The 17,578-nt window shown below is 40.4% G+C and overlaps 1 protein-coding gene across 1 annotated transcript in view; it reads right to left on the bottom strand.

Annotated features, from left to right (window-relative positions):
* The window catches only part of LOC108361189 (uncharacterized), a 27,728-nt gene extending 10,555 nt beyond the window's left edge, over positions 1–17,173 (bottom strand). The window contains exons 1-3 of the mRNA XM_017613758.1: positions 17,168–17,173; positions 14,148–14,150; positions 13,041–14,003 (exon numbers count right to left, since the gene is read on the bottom strand). Of these exons, the coding sequence (XP_017469247.1) occupies positions 13,041–13,764 (724 nt within the window). The 5' untranslated portion in view covers positions 13,765–14,003; positions 14,148–14,150; positions 17,168–17,173. The remainder of the gene's footprint in view (positions 1–13,040; positions 14,004–14,147; positions 14,151–17,167) is intronic.
* Positions 17,174–17,578: the final 405 nt, after the last annotated feature.

Genomic DNA, 17,578 nt, shown 5'->3' with positions numbered 1-17,578 from the left:
AAAGCATACATTTAGGGGGCATTTCCGCCCCAACCATGTACATGTATGGCATTGGTATTGGTGTGACTTTTGAATTGATTTTTTCGCTCTATTTTAAACTGATTTGAAATTTTAAAAATTGCCTGCACATCAGCATCAAAATACCTTTCTAATGATATATAACTGTTTATACCTTAGAAGTATAGTTTAGCCCGAAAAGGGGTGTAAAGGAAACATGATTGCCTATTTATATATATGATATTGCTTGGTAGCGGCAGAGCTGAAATGCGCAATGAGCTTGTTGTATATATATATATATATATGTATACATACATACGTGCATTCAAACATACATATGTAGGTACTCGTACCCGTCATGCGTCGCTTTACAGTGAAACCTCCCTTGGGCGGACACTCACCGTCAGTCATTTTTTGTCCGCCCAGGAGACGTGTCCGATTAATGGAGGGGAAGCCTATTTTAGAACTTTTTAATGTTTTAATTAATTGAATAGTCACTATTTCATATTTGAATAAAAGATATTGATATTACATCGTTCAAACAAAAATGTGCATGTATTTTTTCAAAAGTTCACATTTCCTTTATGTGCGTAAGTACATATTAAGCAATAACAAAATAAAAATAAATATTACATTTTAGTCCATAAACTACACAAAATCATAGATTCAATAAAAAAATTGGAAATTGTCGATTGACGTAAGTTTTATTTTTAATTTTTTTCAGTGTCAGTACCTTTTTCATCAATAGTTTTCATGTTTTTATCAGTCTCCAAGGGTTTCTGACAAGTCAAATAACGAACCTAAACCACTGCGCAAACCAAACTAAATGTGTGCATAACAATCAAATTTTGTGCGGGAAGTCCCCTTTTTCCATTTAGTAGTCCGCCTATGAGGAGTTCGCGTCCGCTCAACGGAGGTTTTTGTTTGATTTGTTATGAAAAGAAATCTTAATGTCCGTTGATAAGAGGTTCGCGTCCGCCCAATAGAGTTTTTGTGTCAATTTTATGCAAAATAACTGTCTGCGTCCGGCCAAGAGAGTGTCCGCTTAAAAGAGAGTAATTTGTTCCGAAATTTATACTTAAAACTTGGTATAGGAAAAAATGTCCGCCCAAGGGAGGTGTCCGTCTAATAGAGGTGTCCGTTAGGAGAGGTTTCACTGTATTTATTTTTTCCCTTCCCTATACTACCTATGTCTATCTTCCTTCTCACTCATGTAACGTTTTCAGTTTTAAAACTTTCACTCTCCATTTTTGTGATACCGCCGCCTAAGAAGTTTCACTTCAAAAAACTTACTAGCAACCGTTTTTGCAGAAATATCCCTTAAAGCATATACCTCTGGGCAGAAAGTAAACCTATCAACTATTGTCAAAAGATACCGATGACCTTTTAATACAGGTAGAGGTCCAACTATATCTATATGAATATGTTCAAATCTACTCGTTGGTATTGTAATTTTCTTAACTGGAGACTTAGTGTGACGAAAAATTTTAGATTTCTGACAATCAATACATTCTTTAGACCATAAGTGTATTTCCATGTTCATACTTGGCCAATAATACTTTTTGACAATTAATCGACGTGTTGCCCTCGTACCAGGATGCGTAGTTCCATGTAGCATAACAAACACAGTTTTTCGTAAACTATTTGGAATGAATGGTCTGGGATTTTCTCCTGACACTTCACACCAAATATTAAAATTTAGAATAGGAATTTTAATTAATTCAAGATTTCGAAGATTTTGTCCAGAAACAAGTTCAAGAAGTTCGTTGTCCTGTTGTTGTTCACTCTGCAAGGTTTTAAAATTAAGTTCTGCGTTATTAATCACACCCACTTCAAACGCCCGTGATAACGGATCAGCCACAATATTTGCTTGACCCGTCATATACTGTATGTCATTAGTAAACTCTGCTATAAACTCTAAGTGCCTTGTTTGTCTTGGGCTGCGTTCGGTTTTCGAGTCAAGAGCAAAAATTAAGGGCTTATGGTCTGTAAAAACAGTAAATTGTCGTTCTTCTAATAGATACCGAAAATGCCCTAATACTAAAATAAATTGCTAATAGTTCTCTGTCAAAAGCACTATATTTGATTTCCGTTGGAGAAAGTTAAAAAAAAGCAAATGTTTCAGACTTGTCATCACATTGTTGTTGTATAACACCACCAACTGCCGTATTAGATGCATCCACCGTTAAAGATATTTTGGCATCTTTGTTAAAATGATTCAACAATATCGTAGACGCAAATTTCTCTTGAATGCATATAAAGGCATTAGTAGATGTATCGTGCCAAACTAAAATTTTGCTGTTTCTTATTCGCTCTGTTAATCAAATCGTAGATTGTACCAGTCAACTCTGGTACTTTTGGAATGTATCTATGATAGTAATTAACCATACCTATGAACTGATGAACCTTATTGACTTTGGTAGCTCGAAATTCCGGATGGCCTCTATTCTATTTTCTGAAGGTTTTATTCCCGCCTCAGATATATTGTGTCCTAAAAAAACGATATTTGTTACACCAAAAATACATTTACTTTGTTTGATGTTTAAACTGCTCAAACGCTCAAAAAGTACACTCAGATCTTTTAAATGCTGTTCGTCAGTTTCGCTTGAAACTAAAAGATCATCAATGTAAGCAAAAACAAAATTGTTGACTACTTCATTGATCAATCTTTGAAACGTTTGTGCCGAATTCCTAAGACCAAATGGCATGCGGGTGAACTCAACTCAAACATACCAAACGGAGTAGTAATTGCTGTTTTATAAACATCTTCTGCCATTGGAATTTGATGGTATGCCCTTACTAAATCTAATTTTGAAAATATCCTATTACCCCTGAGATTCATGTTAAAGTAGTAAATATGAGGCAAAGGGTAACGATCTGGTACAGTCACAATATTTACACCCTTATTCCAGAACCCGAATTTTCGTAATTCGAAATTCGTAGCTATGTTACGAAAAACGAAAAATCGATATGCTGCAAGCCTTGCGGAAAAATGTGCAGCATTGCCAGCTATCAGTTGTTTTTCGAAGTCAGCTGTATGAAGGCAAACAAAGTGGAAAGGAATTAAAAAACACTTATCATGTGCTTGTTTATAGTAAATTGGTTAATTTTAAATATTTTGAGAAAAATTATGGATTCTGATGGATTTTCAGCAGCGGAGTAAGAGCGCGCTATGGCAATGGACTCACAAAGATATGCGGAGCTGCCGGGCATAGTAACCATGGGCACATCCATGTCAGCTTCTGGTTGAATTGTTGAACCATAAGCCAGAACTCCTCCTATGCCTGAAGAACTGGTTTTCAATCCAGTTAATGCAATAACAGCTTCTTCCAAGCCATTGAAAACATGCAATTTGTTAGGTCCACCACCTGTTGCGCTTGCTTCTGCTCTCGCCGCGCTTAGGAATTATAACTAAGTAGAACTCTCCTTTCTGTGTTGCTGGAGAGGAGGGCCTTCCGCATGTCAAAGGTATACAATGTTTCTTGTGCATATCACAGTATTTTTGCGCAGAACCAGCATCGAAATTAGCAAAAACATTGCATGATGCAAATTAATTGGAATTTATTAATAAGCTATGGTCGGAAATCTGAAAGATTTATTTTAAATAAAAGCTTAATCTTTTGATTACACGTGTATGTTAAAGTTTTCGGGTTCGGGTCGTGCGTTTGGACACAACAACCGAAAATCATTGTACAAATTACTAAACCGGACCCAATTTCTCGATAAGGGGCAACAAAGATTCTTTTTTGCTCGTTTATATAAAGCAGTGGATAAAAATATACGTATATGGCAAAGGCAAATTTGTCTGTTTAAATAAACACCACTAATATTTCCTGGAAACACACCTCGATTTACATCTTTTATCTCGCCTCCGACACAGAATTGTTTTCGTACAAAATTACACAAAAAATCTCGCTCGTTCGTTTTAGGCATGTTATTGTTACGAATTTCGAAAGTTCGAAGATACGTTTCAGATTGTAGCATACCGTTTCTACAATTCGTAGCAAAATCCGAATACGAAAGCGTTGCAGAATAGGGGTGTTAATCTTTGGAAATCACCACAAAGCCGCCAGTCATTAGCCTCTGGTTCTGCAATTAGTGCAGGAAATTGTTTCAACAACTTCGCATATTGATTATCCACTGAGAAAATTTTCGGAAGCGGAACATTACAAAAAGACGATATTGCATTAACAGAAAGATTTGTTAAGTGATCAACTAAACATTTATGTCTAATATCAATAAGAAGACCATATTTACACAGAAAATCGGCTCCTATTATAGGTTTTCCAATGTCAGCTTTCAAAAATAAAAAAGGAAAATCCCATCTTAAACCTAAATTCATATTTAAAAGTTGTTTTCCGTAAGTGGAAATTGACGAACCGTTTGCTGCTGCTAAAACCAAATCCTCAGATTTTTTAGTACATAGAAATTTGGATACAGGAAATACCGAAATTTCGGCACCACTGTCAATTAAAAAATGTAGTTGATTTCTTCTATCGTAAATAAAGAGGCGACGTGTAGAAAAACTAAGTTTCCGTTATTTGTCGCTGCAACAACGGAGGATTTTAGTTTTTCGTATTATTATATTTAAAAAAAGCACAAGGTTTCTCACATTTCCGAGCTTTGTCTCCGAATTTATAGTGATACCTACATAACCAGTTCGGATTTTCACGAGGTTTTGATCCATCACTTAAAGGACTTCTGAAACGATTCCAGTTGACCGAACGCACACTTAATCGACCTTGTTTCATTTCATTCTTAATTTCACTCAGTTCCATAGTAAATTTTTGAAAATTTTCACACAATGTTTCGATAGTTGATTTATCTTCTTTAGGTTTTTGAAAATTACTCACAGAAGCTTCCTCATTATTATTAATTTGCTCCCAAATGTTGTCTGCTAATTTCGTCAATTGATTCATGTCACTAATGTTTGAACTAAATGTAAACTAATATTTTTCGGCAATTTCTTTAGCCAAAGTTTCTTAATAACGTCTGAGCTAAAAGTGGAACCAGAAAGTAGAAGCATATACCTATAAAATTCTGAAGGCTTACGATCGCCCATTAGAGAATCAGATAAAATCTTTCTTCTTCCTTCTTTAATGCAGTAAACTTGTTGCTTTCTGGCGGATTCTGTATAAAATCTAAAATTTTCGCTATCACTTCCTGCGGAAGTGCAGTAATTGTATACTCATACTTAGTTGTCTCTTGCGTTATATTTTTTGTGCTGAATTGCATTTCAGCATGTATAAACGCGTCGCAATTATTTGTATTTCCTCGATATAGTTCAATAGTGCGTGACAAATCTGGCCAATTCACAACTTATGATTATCTTCGGAATTTGCTGACAATAATTCACTCTTATATTAATGATTGAATAAGCTCACCCTTATTGAACGTTGGAGATGATACTTGACTGTGGCTGTATTTGCGACCGTGACTGTATCCGCAACTGTGACTGTATCTGCGACGGTAATTTTGACTACGACCTCGACAAAGTTAGAAACTGCGACAGATATATTCGCTAATGTGTAGAGAAAAACTGCCCTTAATATTTCATTGCTGATTCAACCAATGTTGACATGTTTAATCAATGGTTTTAATTTTTTAACTTCTTTTGCTGCAATCGATGTTGCTGTTAGTTATATTGAATTTCGCAGCAATATTCGGAATTGTAGACATACATACTCGTTGCCAATTAGTCTGATTCAAATTTACAGACCGGCAGGATCGCCAAAAATGTAGGTCATTTAATATATTGAATCTTAAAATTTATTTTAAAATATATATTAAATAATTTCAAAAACGATCTTGTGATCAACTCCAATGAAAATGTAACGACAAAAAATTGAAAATTTTCGGTTTAAGAAAATGAATATTTGAAACAAACATGCTTAAATCTAACATGTTAAAGTAACTTATAACAAAGTTATATTTGAAAGTTATTACATAATAAATCCCTACAACAATAAAGAAATCTTAATATTTATACTAATGAAGTGCTAATGTCGCTTGGCTGCACGCTGGGGTCGCTGTGTCGAATTCCAGTGCAGAAGTCTGATGAGGAGATGTGGTGATCTCTGTCTGTGTCGAATAAAGACTGTTTCAGTCAACAAAATTGGTGGCGTTATCACAGAAAATGTCAGTTGGCAAACCTCTTCTGCCGATCATTCGCTTAAGCGGCGCGATAAATGCGTCAGTAGTTAAGTCGGAAACGGCTTCAATATGCACCGCCTTCGACCAAAGGTATACAGATATGGCGATGTATGTCTTATACGGTGTTTTTGCTGTTATTCGCAGATATGTGCTAACAGGTCCGAAAAAGTCCACAGCACAGCGAGAAAACGGTCGGAAAGGTATGAGGCGCTCGACAGGCAGGTTTCCCATCCCTTGTTGGGGAAGATTCGGACGATATCGCACGCAGTCAATGCATAATCGAGCATTGCGGCGAGCCACATTTCAAGTGTTGATGATCCAAAACCTGAGGCGGATGAGCGCAGTGAGAGCCTTAGGACGGTCTTGGGCATCGACGGGATCTCCCTGTACATCTTAGTCGACGTTCAGACACGAAAACTTTTGTTGCGGAAACTCGAAGCTTGTAGGGGAGAGAGCGACGAGGAAAGGGGACAGGTACCGAGTCGCCCGTACTCTGGAAACACGCTTTGTGCTCTCGTTCGTGTGAGTAATTCAAGTTGGCGATTCACAGCTGACAACAACAACTGCGTACAAAAGAGTTTCTGTGTGTGAATGCAAAGGACAACACCAAAAGAAAAATCTCCGATAATAAGAAACTCGAGTTTCCGTGTTTGAACGCAGACTTAACGATTTCAGCAGTGACAACGCAGCGAAGTGAGCGAAAGCTTAGCAGCGTGAACAACTCCTCTTGTATAGTTGCGCCGACCATAAGAATGGCTGACTCCCAAAATGTCAATTGCATTGCATACGTACAAAGTTAAATGTTCCAAAACACCGAATTAAAATTGGTTGACAATGTATACTTTTCCAAAACGCATCCGAAAAGTTACCGAAACGCATCGCTAGAGTACTCAGCGCATCAGAAACAAAGTTGAAGCTTCGTTTGTTTTTGATTCCCACTGGTGTTTTAAAAATGAAATATTCCGAAATGGTGATCATTGTTTTTATTAGATATTCAAAATATGCAATGTATATGGTTGCAATGTTTCGCAGCTCTGCATATGCAAACAGTTTAAATACCGCTGTAGAACAGTATCCAAACTTTGTATTGGTACGTTTTGGAAGTCAGCCAATATCATTTATTATGACAAAGACTACGCACAGCTTCGTTGACGTCCTATTCCGTTTCAGCATATAGTGATGAGGGATAAAAAAGTGTGGCGCGATGAGAGCGGGGTTTTCGACAGCGCTGATGTGGCCGGGCTTTTCGTACTCTTGCATAAAGCTTACGTATTGCGCTTTTGTTTCTGGCATACATTTCAAGAGGCGTTCTAGCGCAATGAACCTACGCAGTGCCGTCTCTCGTGAAGTTCCAAGAAAGGACTGATATTAGTTAAAAGCAGGCGAAAAATTTAAACGGTTTTCACAAAAATTATTCGCAGGTTGCTTGCTCGTCAGAGAGCCCCGCAGTCGACGGTACTTTTTCCAATTTCCATAATTTCCATAGCTGCTTAAGATTAAAATATATTGACTCTTCGCACGAAAGAAGACATGCTGGTGAAGGCGAACTTTTTGCTGTAGAATTATATTTTCCCGACACTGCCCAACCCAGCAGGATTTTTTGGAGTGTGGGCAAATTATCGCCTAAGTTGATTTGACCAACAGATAGCACATCAAAGAAACTTTCCGTACAAAGGTGCAAATCAATGCGTCTAGATTTCAATAACTTTTCTTCGGCAAGGGTATTATTTTCTAGAAGATCCCAGGAGGAAATATCTATCTCAGTTTCAGGCTGGTATGAGTATGTAACGTCACGCAAAAGTTTAAAGGAAGTTCAAAATTTGTAAAGCGAGTGTAACGAAACGTTTTTGTTGCCCTAATGCTTCTTCTACAATGCTGGGGTATACTCGCCGTGTCCAGGGTTCGTTACAATAAATTTGTAGTTCCGGGGCTCTGGTAAATCGTACTTTATTGACTAACTTTCTTATTTTATATAAACATATAACAAAAGAAGATCACGATAGAAAATTTCAGTAACGTCGCATGGAGGCTGGGTAACGGCACACGGTTCCGTTACTGGCCCGTTATGCCGTAATGGTGTGGCTTTAGTACTGGAGAGCAGCGCTCTGCTGACACCGATGAGTGGTACGCTGCTAACGTCGGTAAGTGGTGCTGTGGCCGCGTCGATATGTAGCGCTCTTGCACCGTAGGTGGGTCGCGCTCTGGTCGCGGCGGTGAGTGGCGCTCTAACAACGTCGGTGAGTAGCGCTCTGGTGGCGCCGGTATGTAGCGCTCTTGTAATGTCGGAGATTAGCGCTCTGATGTCAGTGACAAGGTGTTCTCTGGTCGCGCCGATGAGTAGTGCTCTGGTAACACCGGAGAGTATCACTCTAGTCCCGCCGATGAGCGGAGCTTTGATGTCGCCGGAGAGTAGCGCCCTAGTTACGCCGGTGAGTGGCTCTGATGTCGGTCTGCTGACGGCGGGTGAGCAACGCTCTTGTTGCCGCCGTTGATGTCACTCGTACGCGGCTTCACGTATACTGTGGTGGGCGGTGATCGAAGCCGAGTTTAGTGTTCACTACTTCTGAGTGGCGATGTCTCGTGGTATTATTTGCCGACGTACAATCAATTCCTGCACTCAGCCGTACTTCTCACTCGGTTCTATTGCTCTCTACTTGTGGTGTTATTTGCCGACGCACAAGAAATCTCTCCATTCAGGTTTAGCTGTTCAACCGCGTCCCCAGATCCGTGCGGACTGACTCTTTGCGGCTGTGTTGTATCTTCAATAGGCTATGTGCTTGATGTTGCGTGGTCGCGCAGCAACGAAGAGGCTGTCGGGTGTTGCTATGACTTGTTGTGTCGCTGGCTGCTCTGGCTTGTGTTGCGATGGCTTATTGTATGGCTGGCTGCTTTGGTGACGGATGTTTGTGTGGGCCAAATTCTTCACGGGCATTTGGTCTTCACGTGAGATTTAACGTTAGTACCTTTTGTATTTTATTTGAGTGCTTGTATCCCCGATGGTCAATGTGAACATTATGCTTTTCACGTGGCAGTCGAAGTTTTTGTGAGAATTCGTTGGTGACAAAATTCACCTGTGAGCAAGAATCGAGAAGTGATCTACCTAGTTGATAGCCTCCAGTGGCGTTACGAACGAGGAAAATAGCTGTAGCTAGAATAATAGCGTCTTGGGATGGGGTTTCAATATGGGTGTGCACAGCAGCTGATGTCGAAGAAGTCTGAGATGGAGATGAAGATGGTTCCGATGATGGTCCGGGTGGTGGTAAAGATGTAGAAAGAGAAGTCGAAGATCTTGAGCGATGTAGCATAGTATGGTGAGCACGCCCGCAGACCTTGCATTTGAATGCAGATGAGCAGTGACTGACCTCGTGGGTTTTCGAAAGGCGGTTTATACAAAGGAAAAGTCTTTTCACATTGCTAAATCGATCTGCAATATTCATATCGTTGAAGCGCTGGAAGCCGCCGCCAAGAGCGTGACGTGCGGAGAGATGCTTTTCGACTCTTTTGGCAGACTTATTGTCCACCTTACTCGGTGTGTTGAGATCAAGATGCGACGATTTTTGCATCACAATGTTAATTAGAATGGCGAATATCAGTGTCCTTACCTAACGATTGTAAAGAGCCACGGAGGGCGGAAATATTGTCAGCAAGACTGCGAAGTTGACTTCAATAATGCATTTTCGTAGACGGTAATTCGAATAGCGTTGCTATATTTTCCATTAAAGTGAGCGTGATTTTAACCTAAATAGAGCCTTTCTGTAATTCTCAATGGACACTTGGATCGCCTTGACCGTTTCTAACGTCTGCCCATGCAAGCAGTTAAGGAGATGGTTGAACTTTCCAAAGGCCAAGCTCGCGATCGATAATTTAGTTGAAAGAAGTGATGAAGTTTTTGTACTCCGAGTAATTGCCACCGAACGTAGGCAGTTTTTAAACAGTACAACAGATTTTTCTTCTTTTTTTTCTTTTTAGATACTCTCGGTAGGGGCCATGTCCCGAAAGAAACTGGTCAAGTAGTAGTGTAAATCTCCGTGGGTTCTTTCCAGCCAGTTTTTAATGCATGGAATAAGCTTATGAGTCCACCTACCCTTTTCCGATTCATCCCAATGCTTTTTCCAGATCTATATAGAGCGACATCTTTCCTGCTCTATAACTTCTTTTCGGTTTAAACTGGATCTTTCCGCAGATACCCGCTTATACACTCTTTGCATCTCGTTTGCCAGGATATCTACGGGAATCAGTCCGGCAATTACGAAGGATGCTTCGTCAGATATGGTTCGGAATCCAAAAATAGTCCTTAGTGCGCTTAGGCGATACACAGATGTGAGTATCTTCGCATGATATTTTAGGCTCATTGCTTCAGACCAAATTGGAGCACCGTAGAGTGAGACTGAGCTGACCACTCTACTAAGCAATACCCTTCTACTATGTTTGGGACCGCCGATATTTGGCATCATTCTAGATAAGAATGCCTGTAAATTCGATGCTTTCTTTGCTGCATACTCCAGGTGGACCTTAAAGTTTAAACGGCCATCAATCATTACCCCCAAATATTTGATTGCGGGCTTTGATATTATAGTTTCTGATCCAACACTGAGTCTTATTGTCTCTATGGCCTTTCTGCTACTTATCAATACTGCCTCTGTTTTGTGATCTGCGAGTTCTAGATCTCTTGATGATAGCCATGCCTTGACTCTCTTTATAGCTTCGCTGGCTTTCCTTTCAATATCCTGTATATGCTTCGCTACTATTACTACAGCTATGTCGTCTGCGAATCCTATTATTTTTGCCCGAGGAGGCAAATCGATGCATAGAACCTCGTCGTACATTAAGTTCCACAGGAGAGGCCCGAGAACGGATCCTTGGGGTACCCCCGCGGAAACACTGTACGCCTCTATTCCTCTGTCGCTCCGGTACTTTAGTTCCCGTTCGGAGAGATAGCACCTAATTATTCTGATAATGTAATTCGGGGCCTCCATTTTGATTAGGGTTTCCATTATGTGCTGCCAGCTCGCAGTGTTAAATGCGTTTTTCACATCTAGCGTTATAACAGCACAGTATTCCTTTTTGCCTCCATGCCACCTTTTCCCTTCGATGGCCTCTTTGGCTATGTCAACCACTGATTTAACAGCATCTATTGTTGAACGAGATTTCCTGAAGCCAAACTGGTGTGGCGACAGAAAGCGTCTCTCTTCTGCGATCGATGTAAGCCTGTTGCAAATAATTTTTTCGAGGATTTTTCCCAGTGTGTCCAATAGGCATATGGGCCGATAGGACGAGGGTTCCCCAGATTGCTTATTTCCCTTTGGTATTAGGACTAGGTTTTGGACCTTCCATCTTTTCGGGAAAATGCCCTCATTAAGACAAGTCTGAAACACATTTACAAATAAATCTGGCCTCATTTTAATTGCAGCTTTTAAAGCCTTGTTGGGTATTCCGTCTGGCCCAGGGGCTTTTCCGTCTTGGATCTTCTTGCATGCGGACTCTAATTCGTTAACCGTAATAACTGGGACATCAACAAATTCGTATCGTGTACAGTTTAGTACGACTTCTTCTCTTTGTGGAAATAGAGCCTTATTATATCGCGCAGCCTTTCTGGGCACGTGGTACTCGGTGCTTTCTTGTCCTTAGTTTTTACCATTACTACTCTATAGGCCGTGCCCCACGGGTTTACATCCGCTTCTTTGCATATTTTCTTAAAGCTTTCACGTTTGCTTACTTTTATGGCGTTTTTTAAGCTCTTCCTCGCCGTTCTTAGAGATTGTAGGTTTTCGTTGAAGCCTGGCCTCCCTCTGCTACGCTGCATTCTGCGTCTAGCACTCAGACACTGACGTCTAAGTATTTTTATATCGTTATTCCACCAATAGCATGGGGAATTTTGTTTCCTCACCACTCTTCGAGGCATAGCNTCCTCTGCTACGCTACATTCTGCGTCTAGCACTCAGACACTGACGTCTAAATATTTTTATATCGGTATTCCACCAATAGCATGGGGAATTTTGTTTCCTCACCTCTCTTCGAGGCATAGCAGCATCACAGGCGCATGCGAGGTTACGAACCAGGTGGTCAACCTCGCTCTCTACCGAGTCAGCTTTGTGTTGGAACTCTTCCATCATGCAGGCTAGGACCTCTCCATCTAACATACTTTCCATTTTGGGCCTGTCAGATTTGCCATCTGTTTGGGTCGCCTCAGAGTTATATACATTATTATTGCTTGATGGTCGCTGTGGGTATACTCCTCACTAACTCTCCAATTAATTTTTTGGGCCGGGGAGTCACTCGCCAGCGTTATGTCAATAATTGACCCAGTTCCCATTTTGCGGAAGGTGTATGTGGACCCGCTGTTTACTATTGATACGCCGAGTTGGGCAAAAGTTTCAAGCAGCAGCTCGCCTCTTTTATTTGTTAGTCTGCTACCCCATTCTGTTGCCCACGCATTGAAGTCACCGGCGATAATTAGCGGGGATTTCCCGTTTGCTTCTTCAGCAATACTACGCAGCATAAGGGTATACTCTTCTTTTGTAAGGCTAGGTCTTGCATAACAACTAAAAATGCTAATTCCGTTTACCTCAGCTCGAACGAAACCTTCACCCATGCTGTGCCTTCCTTGAAATGCGAGTCCACCACAGAGCCATATAGCTGCACCCTGTTTACTATCGCAAACCCACGCACAGTCATCTTTTCACCTATAAGGTTCGCTTATAATCGCCATGTCTGCCTGAAGATCCCTTACTGTTTGTGATAGTAGATCTTGCGCAGCTTCACAGTGATTGAGGTTTATTTGCACTATTCTCATTTTTTCCTGTTTGTAAGAGCTTTCTTAAAAACGGGGCATTTATAACTGCCTGTAATATGGTCTATGTTCTCTCTCTTTTCCGCTCTACACAGAATACACTGTGGATTATTTTTACAACCTTTAGCGAAGTGCCCCTCAGTGCCACACTTTCTGCACTGATTCGACCGGTCAAATGTGCTACCGCAATTACGGGACATGTGGCCATACTGAAGGCATTTAAAGCATTTTTTCAGCTGGACCCTTTCGCGGATGCGACAGTTAACCCATCCTACCTTTACTTTCCCAAGCTGTATAAGTTTCTTAGCTTTTGGAGCAGGTAAGCTAATAGTAGCTGTTTGAGTGCCAGCATAAGCAGGGCGCAGACCAGTTATATCTGAACTCTCAATACCTTCAAGACCAGGCAATGATTTAATAGCATTGTATACCTCTTCTTTGGTTGTAACCTCATCGATGTCTTTACATTCTACCAGGATTCGGTGAGTAAATGTCTTTACCGAAGCATCGTCCCCTAGGGTAGCACTCACAAGGGCCTTTAATTCCGCCGACTTTGGGCATGATTTCGCGAGTTCGATAAGAAGATCGCCTTTCTGGGTGCGTCGTATTTTGGATACGGAATCCCCGAAACTCTTAAAGTTCTCATCACTCTTAACCTTTTTTAGGATGTCGGCATACGAGCTTTCACCTTTTTTCTCTATGATGATTGCGTCTGGCCTCAGTTTTCCTGTGGTGGCAACATTCTTCGGTTTGGGCCGTTTTTCCTTCTTTTTGACCTCGGTCCACTCGCTGTCTTTATTTGCTTGCACTGTGGCCGTAGAATCCATTGTAGGCCCGTTTTCTACGGGTTGTGGACATCCCTGTTGACTTCCTCCGTTCCTTCCGCGTTTATTCGCCGGGGAGCCGACAGCTTCAGTAGCCGCTTTTCTCCGAACGGAGCCAGGCTTTGCTCTTGGCCATGGCGACGTTTGTGTGCTTCCAATAACACAGACTGCCTCGTTATCTTTGCACTTGCATTTTTCTGCAGCAGCCTTTTCGTATAGAGACCGGATATTCTCGATAACGTCTCTCATCGGTTGGTGGATAGTACGCCGTTTGCCGTCTTTTTCCTTTAGCATCGACGCAAGACATTTTATGTGCGCCCCTAGCCTTTCAAATGTGGTTCCCACTCCTAAGTTTTCTAAAACCTTTGGTTGCTTTGCGGGCAGACCCGCTTCGTTAGAGTTATGGAACCCATCCACTGGGGGAGTTCCGCACGTTGGGGTTGTCACAGGGGAGCGAGATAGTTTTGAGCTCCTCTTAAAGGGATCTAAGTCGCCTTCTCTACAGATTTCCAAACTCGAGTTATTTGGTGTAGCGTTTTTGTTGCTTGTGTTTTTTTTTGATCCATTTTGATTGTTGGGTCCCCACTCAGGGCCGTTATCTCTATTCGTATGCGTAGTTACCTATTTGATCCCATGGTTGTCTATGTAAACAGTGAGGCCATGGCGAGGGTTGAGACAAGCCCTTATGGGGTCTTGAATCAGAGCCAGATCGGTATTAGTCAGGATCGCTTCAACTGAGCCTACACAGCCGACTGAACGGTGACGAATAGAGAGCGTTTCCTGAGTCTTGCCAGAGTTTTATCGGGACGGGGGCGACACTAGCATTAGCCCGAAAGCCATTTCTGCTTGATGTCACTCAGGCATACTCAGGTAACGGAATACTAGTATCACCGGCTCATAGCAGACTTATCCTAAACAAGTATGCCAGGAGTTAAAGCCTTACTGGACTCGGCTTTAACTTGGAGTAGTTTTGGAGATACACAACGAGTAAAGAGTTTAGTATTCCTCTCAGCACGTGGATGATTCCATTTAGATCCGTAAGTTGGCCATCGCCAAGACTTTCCTCTGCGCAACGTTCGAGAATGCTGCCTGATTTTAGGCGGTTGGAACGTTTGCATTTCCAATCCGTTTTACTCGTGTTGAAAAGGCGGGACGCCAGCGTTAAGATCCGCTCGTAGAACCTGGATGGAATGCATTTGATTCCATTCCGGCCTAAGTCACCCGGGCGGAAAGCAGTAGTTTCCGCTCCAGCTTCTGGCCCTTCCCACTCTTTTAGGTCTGGGCGGAATGCACTGATTCCGCTCCGACCTCAAGCACATCTTTTGGAGCTCTTGCTCGAACTTCAACGCCGTGCTCTGGTGGATTAACCACTAAGAAGTTTAATCATACCTACTTTCGCAGGTGTGGGTGGATTTCCACAAACGTGGGTACCACCTTAAGTACTTACGTCCTTACGTTGTGCCTTCTCCATAATTACAGTTTTGTCCCAAACTGCTAGGGTTGGTGGGTATTTCAGAGGGTATACTTCCCGCCATCCTCCTACTTCCCGAGACGCACGAATGCCATTCGGGGCACACACACCAAGTGGATTTTAGTCGCCTTTTACGACAAGCATGCCTTACTGCAGGTATATTCTCGCGCCTACCCGCAGGCAGGGCAACGACTACCTTGAGTGGACAATATTGTTAGTTGAATAAAATCATTGTTGAGCAAATATAAACAATGCTTTGGTTGATACAAGTTTTCAATTAATTTTAGCTGCATTTCATTATTCATTCTGAACGTTTGGAATAAACTTTTTTGTTTATTTATTCTTTAGAACATTCCTGATGATATGTTGACGTATGTTTCAAACGCATTCTGTTTATTCCGGCAGCGAAATGGGATTATCCGGAATATATAAAGAAACGCAGCCTTTGTGAACTTGCTGTAGACGTGAATCAACTAACCGTTTATTATTGGAAAAAAAGTTTCAGTTTGACAGAAATATAAATTTACTCGATGTTTTCTGTGTTTACTTTCTTCTTTTATTTGCATATATTGAGCATAGTTACTAGTGTAAATAATACATATGTATATGGTGGTAAGAATTTCCTTAAAAGAAACGATGAAACAGGAATAGTAGTGCGAAAACCCAGGCCAGTATCTGCTGGTTTAAGTATACTGCTTCGCTTTTTCCTTGGCTAAATAGATACTTTCAAATTATAATTCACTAGAATTATATATCCACTGAGAAACCCCGTTTGTCATCAAACTTTACATTTTTAAATAACTATGCGCACACCGAAACGACTCGCGGCGATGGCAAAACTGATACTGAGACAAACAAGCCTGGGCATGTCATAGCACACACTTTTCTTTCACTACCTATCGCAGTGTTCGACATGCCATAGCTTACTGATCGCTCTGTGACCACACGCGTGTTTCACCCATACGAACAGCGGTAGCGGAGCAATGATTTCCACGATTCCAAACGATTCAGTAAGTGGGACTGTGTGCATTGCTTAGCTGGCGCTCTTCGTATGTGAAACGCACATGTGCTCAGAGAGGGCTGAGAACTATTTTTGGGTGGCTCAAAAGCAGTGTTGCAACTTTGGTAAATTGTTACCAAAATTGGTAGAAAAAATGTGGGATGGTAAAAAGGTAAGTTTTTTCTCATTTTGGTAGATTTTGTTGAAGTATTCTGATTGAAAAACAATTAAAACTTTTAAAGCCCGCTTTATTTTTTGTAGTTATCTTTATATTATAAATTTTTTTCCAGAAAATAAGTCCACTTTATTGCGTTAATTTTCTAATACTTTCATTCACACTTTTTATATACAAATGCACATAGAAATGTATATCGATAAAAGGCGAACGTATTGTGCTCCACTTACAACTCATTTTACTCGAATCCTGAGGAGCTTTTGATTGCCTTTAAATAAAAGGAAAAAATGAACCGGTATGTAATTACACAATATGATTGATGCCAAAAAATTAAAAAATCGACAACATTTTTTATCAATGGAAATTGTTAAATGAAACAAAAAATGGAAAAAAATTTAAAAGAAATCAACGGAATTCTTTGTTGTACATTGTTGGTTATACTAAAATTCCATGGGCTATAAAACTCCATATCTTAAAGTTTTTTAAAGATTTAGAGTAAAAAATTCGAAATTTAGGCAAACATTTTTTTAATTTTTCTAAGAGTTGTATATAGCTTGAACCCTTGATTCTATATGGGTTTGGTTAAAGCGCAAACAATATTCTTGTACAAAAAAAAATACCAACAAATTTTTACTTAAAAACATTGTGAATATTAAAAAAATCACCAAGCGGTTTTTTGAGTCGCTGTATTTGTCTATAGTAACTCCATTTAAAGCTTTTTCAAATGATGAAGTTTCGTTGTTGCCTTTAGCTTCACTACCTTTGCTTTTGGTTGAAGGAAACCGAGAAGATGCCATTAATATAATCTCAAACTCTATATCATTTTTTTTTAATAAAAGTTCTTTAAAAACAATTTTAATTTTTATCCAAATAACTAAAAAACTGGAAAAAATACAGTTTTTATTAAATTAACTAAAAAAGTTATTGCTAGATATTTTCTAGATTTGGTAGATTTTTCTCAAGTGGATGGTAAGAATTTTTATTCGTCAGTGGCAACCCTGCTCACAAGCATGAATTTGTTCCGCTCTCAAACCAAATCGTGGTTGCCTCAACTAAGATTTGGTAACTATGACAAAACCATGTGTTGAAAGAAAGCTTATCTGTATTAGCAGAGCTTAATGACATCCTTTTATGAACCATACGTAGGGTGACCATCCGTCCTTTACACTGA

This window comes from Rhagoletis zephyria, unplaced genomic scaffold (genome assembly GCF_001687245.7).
Source record: "Rhagoletis zephyria isolate East Lansing unplaced genomic scaffold, Rhagoletis_zephyria_1.1 Rzeph_scaffold_00711, whole genome shotgun sequence".
NCBI classification, from domain to species: domain Eukaryota; kingdom Metazoa; phylum Arthropoda; class Insecta; order Diptera; family Tephritidae; genus Rhagoletis; species Rhagoletis zephyria.
The sequence above is the reverse complement of the archived record's forward strand: the minus strand, read 5'-3'. Positions and strand labels throughout refer to the sequence as shown.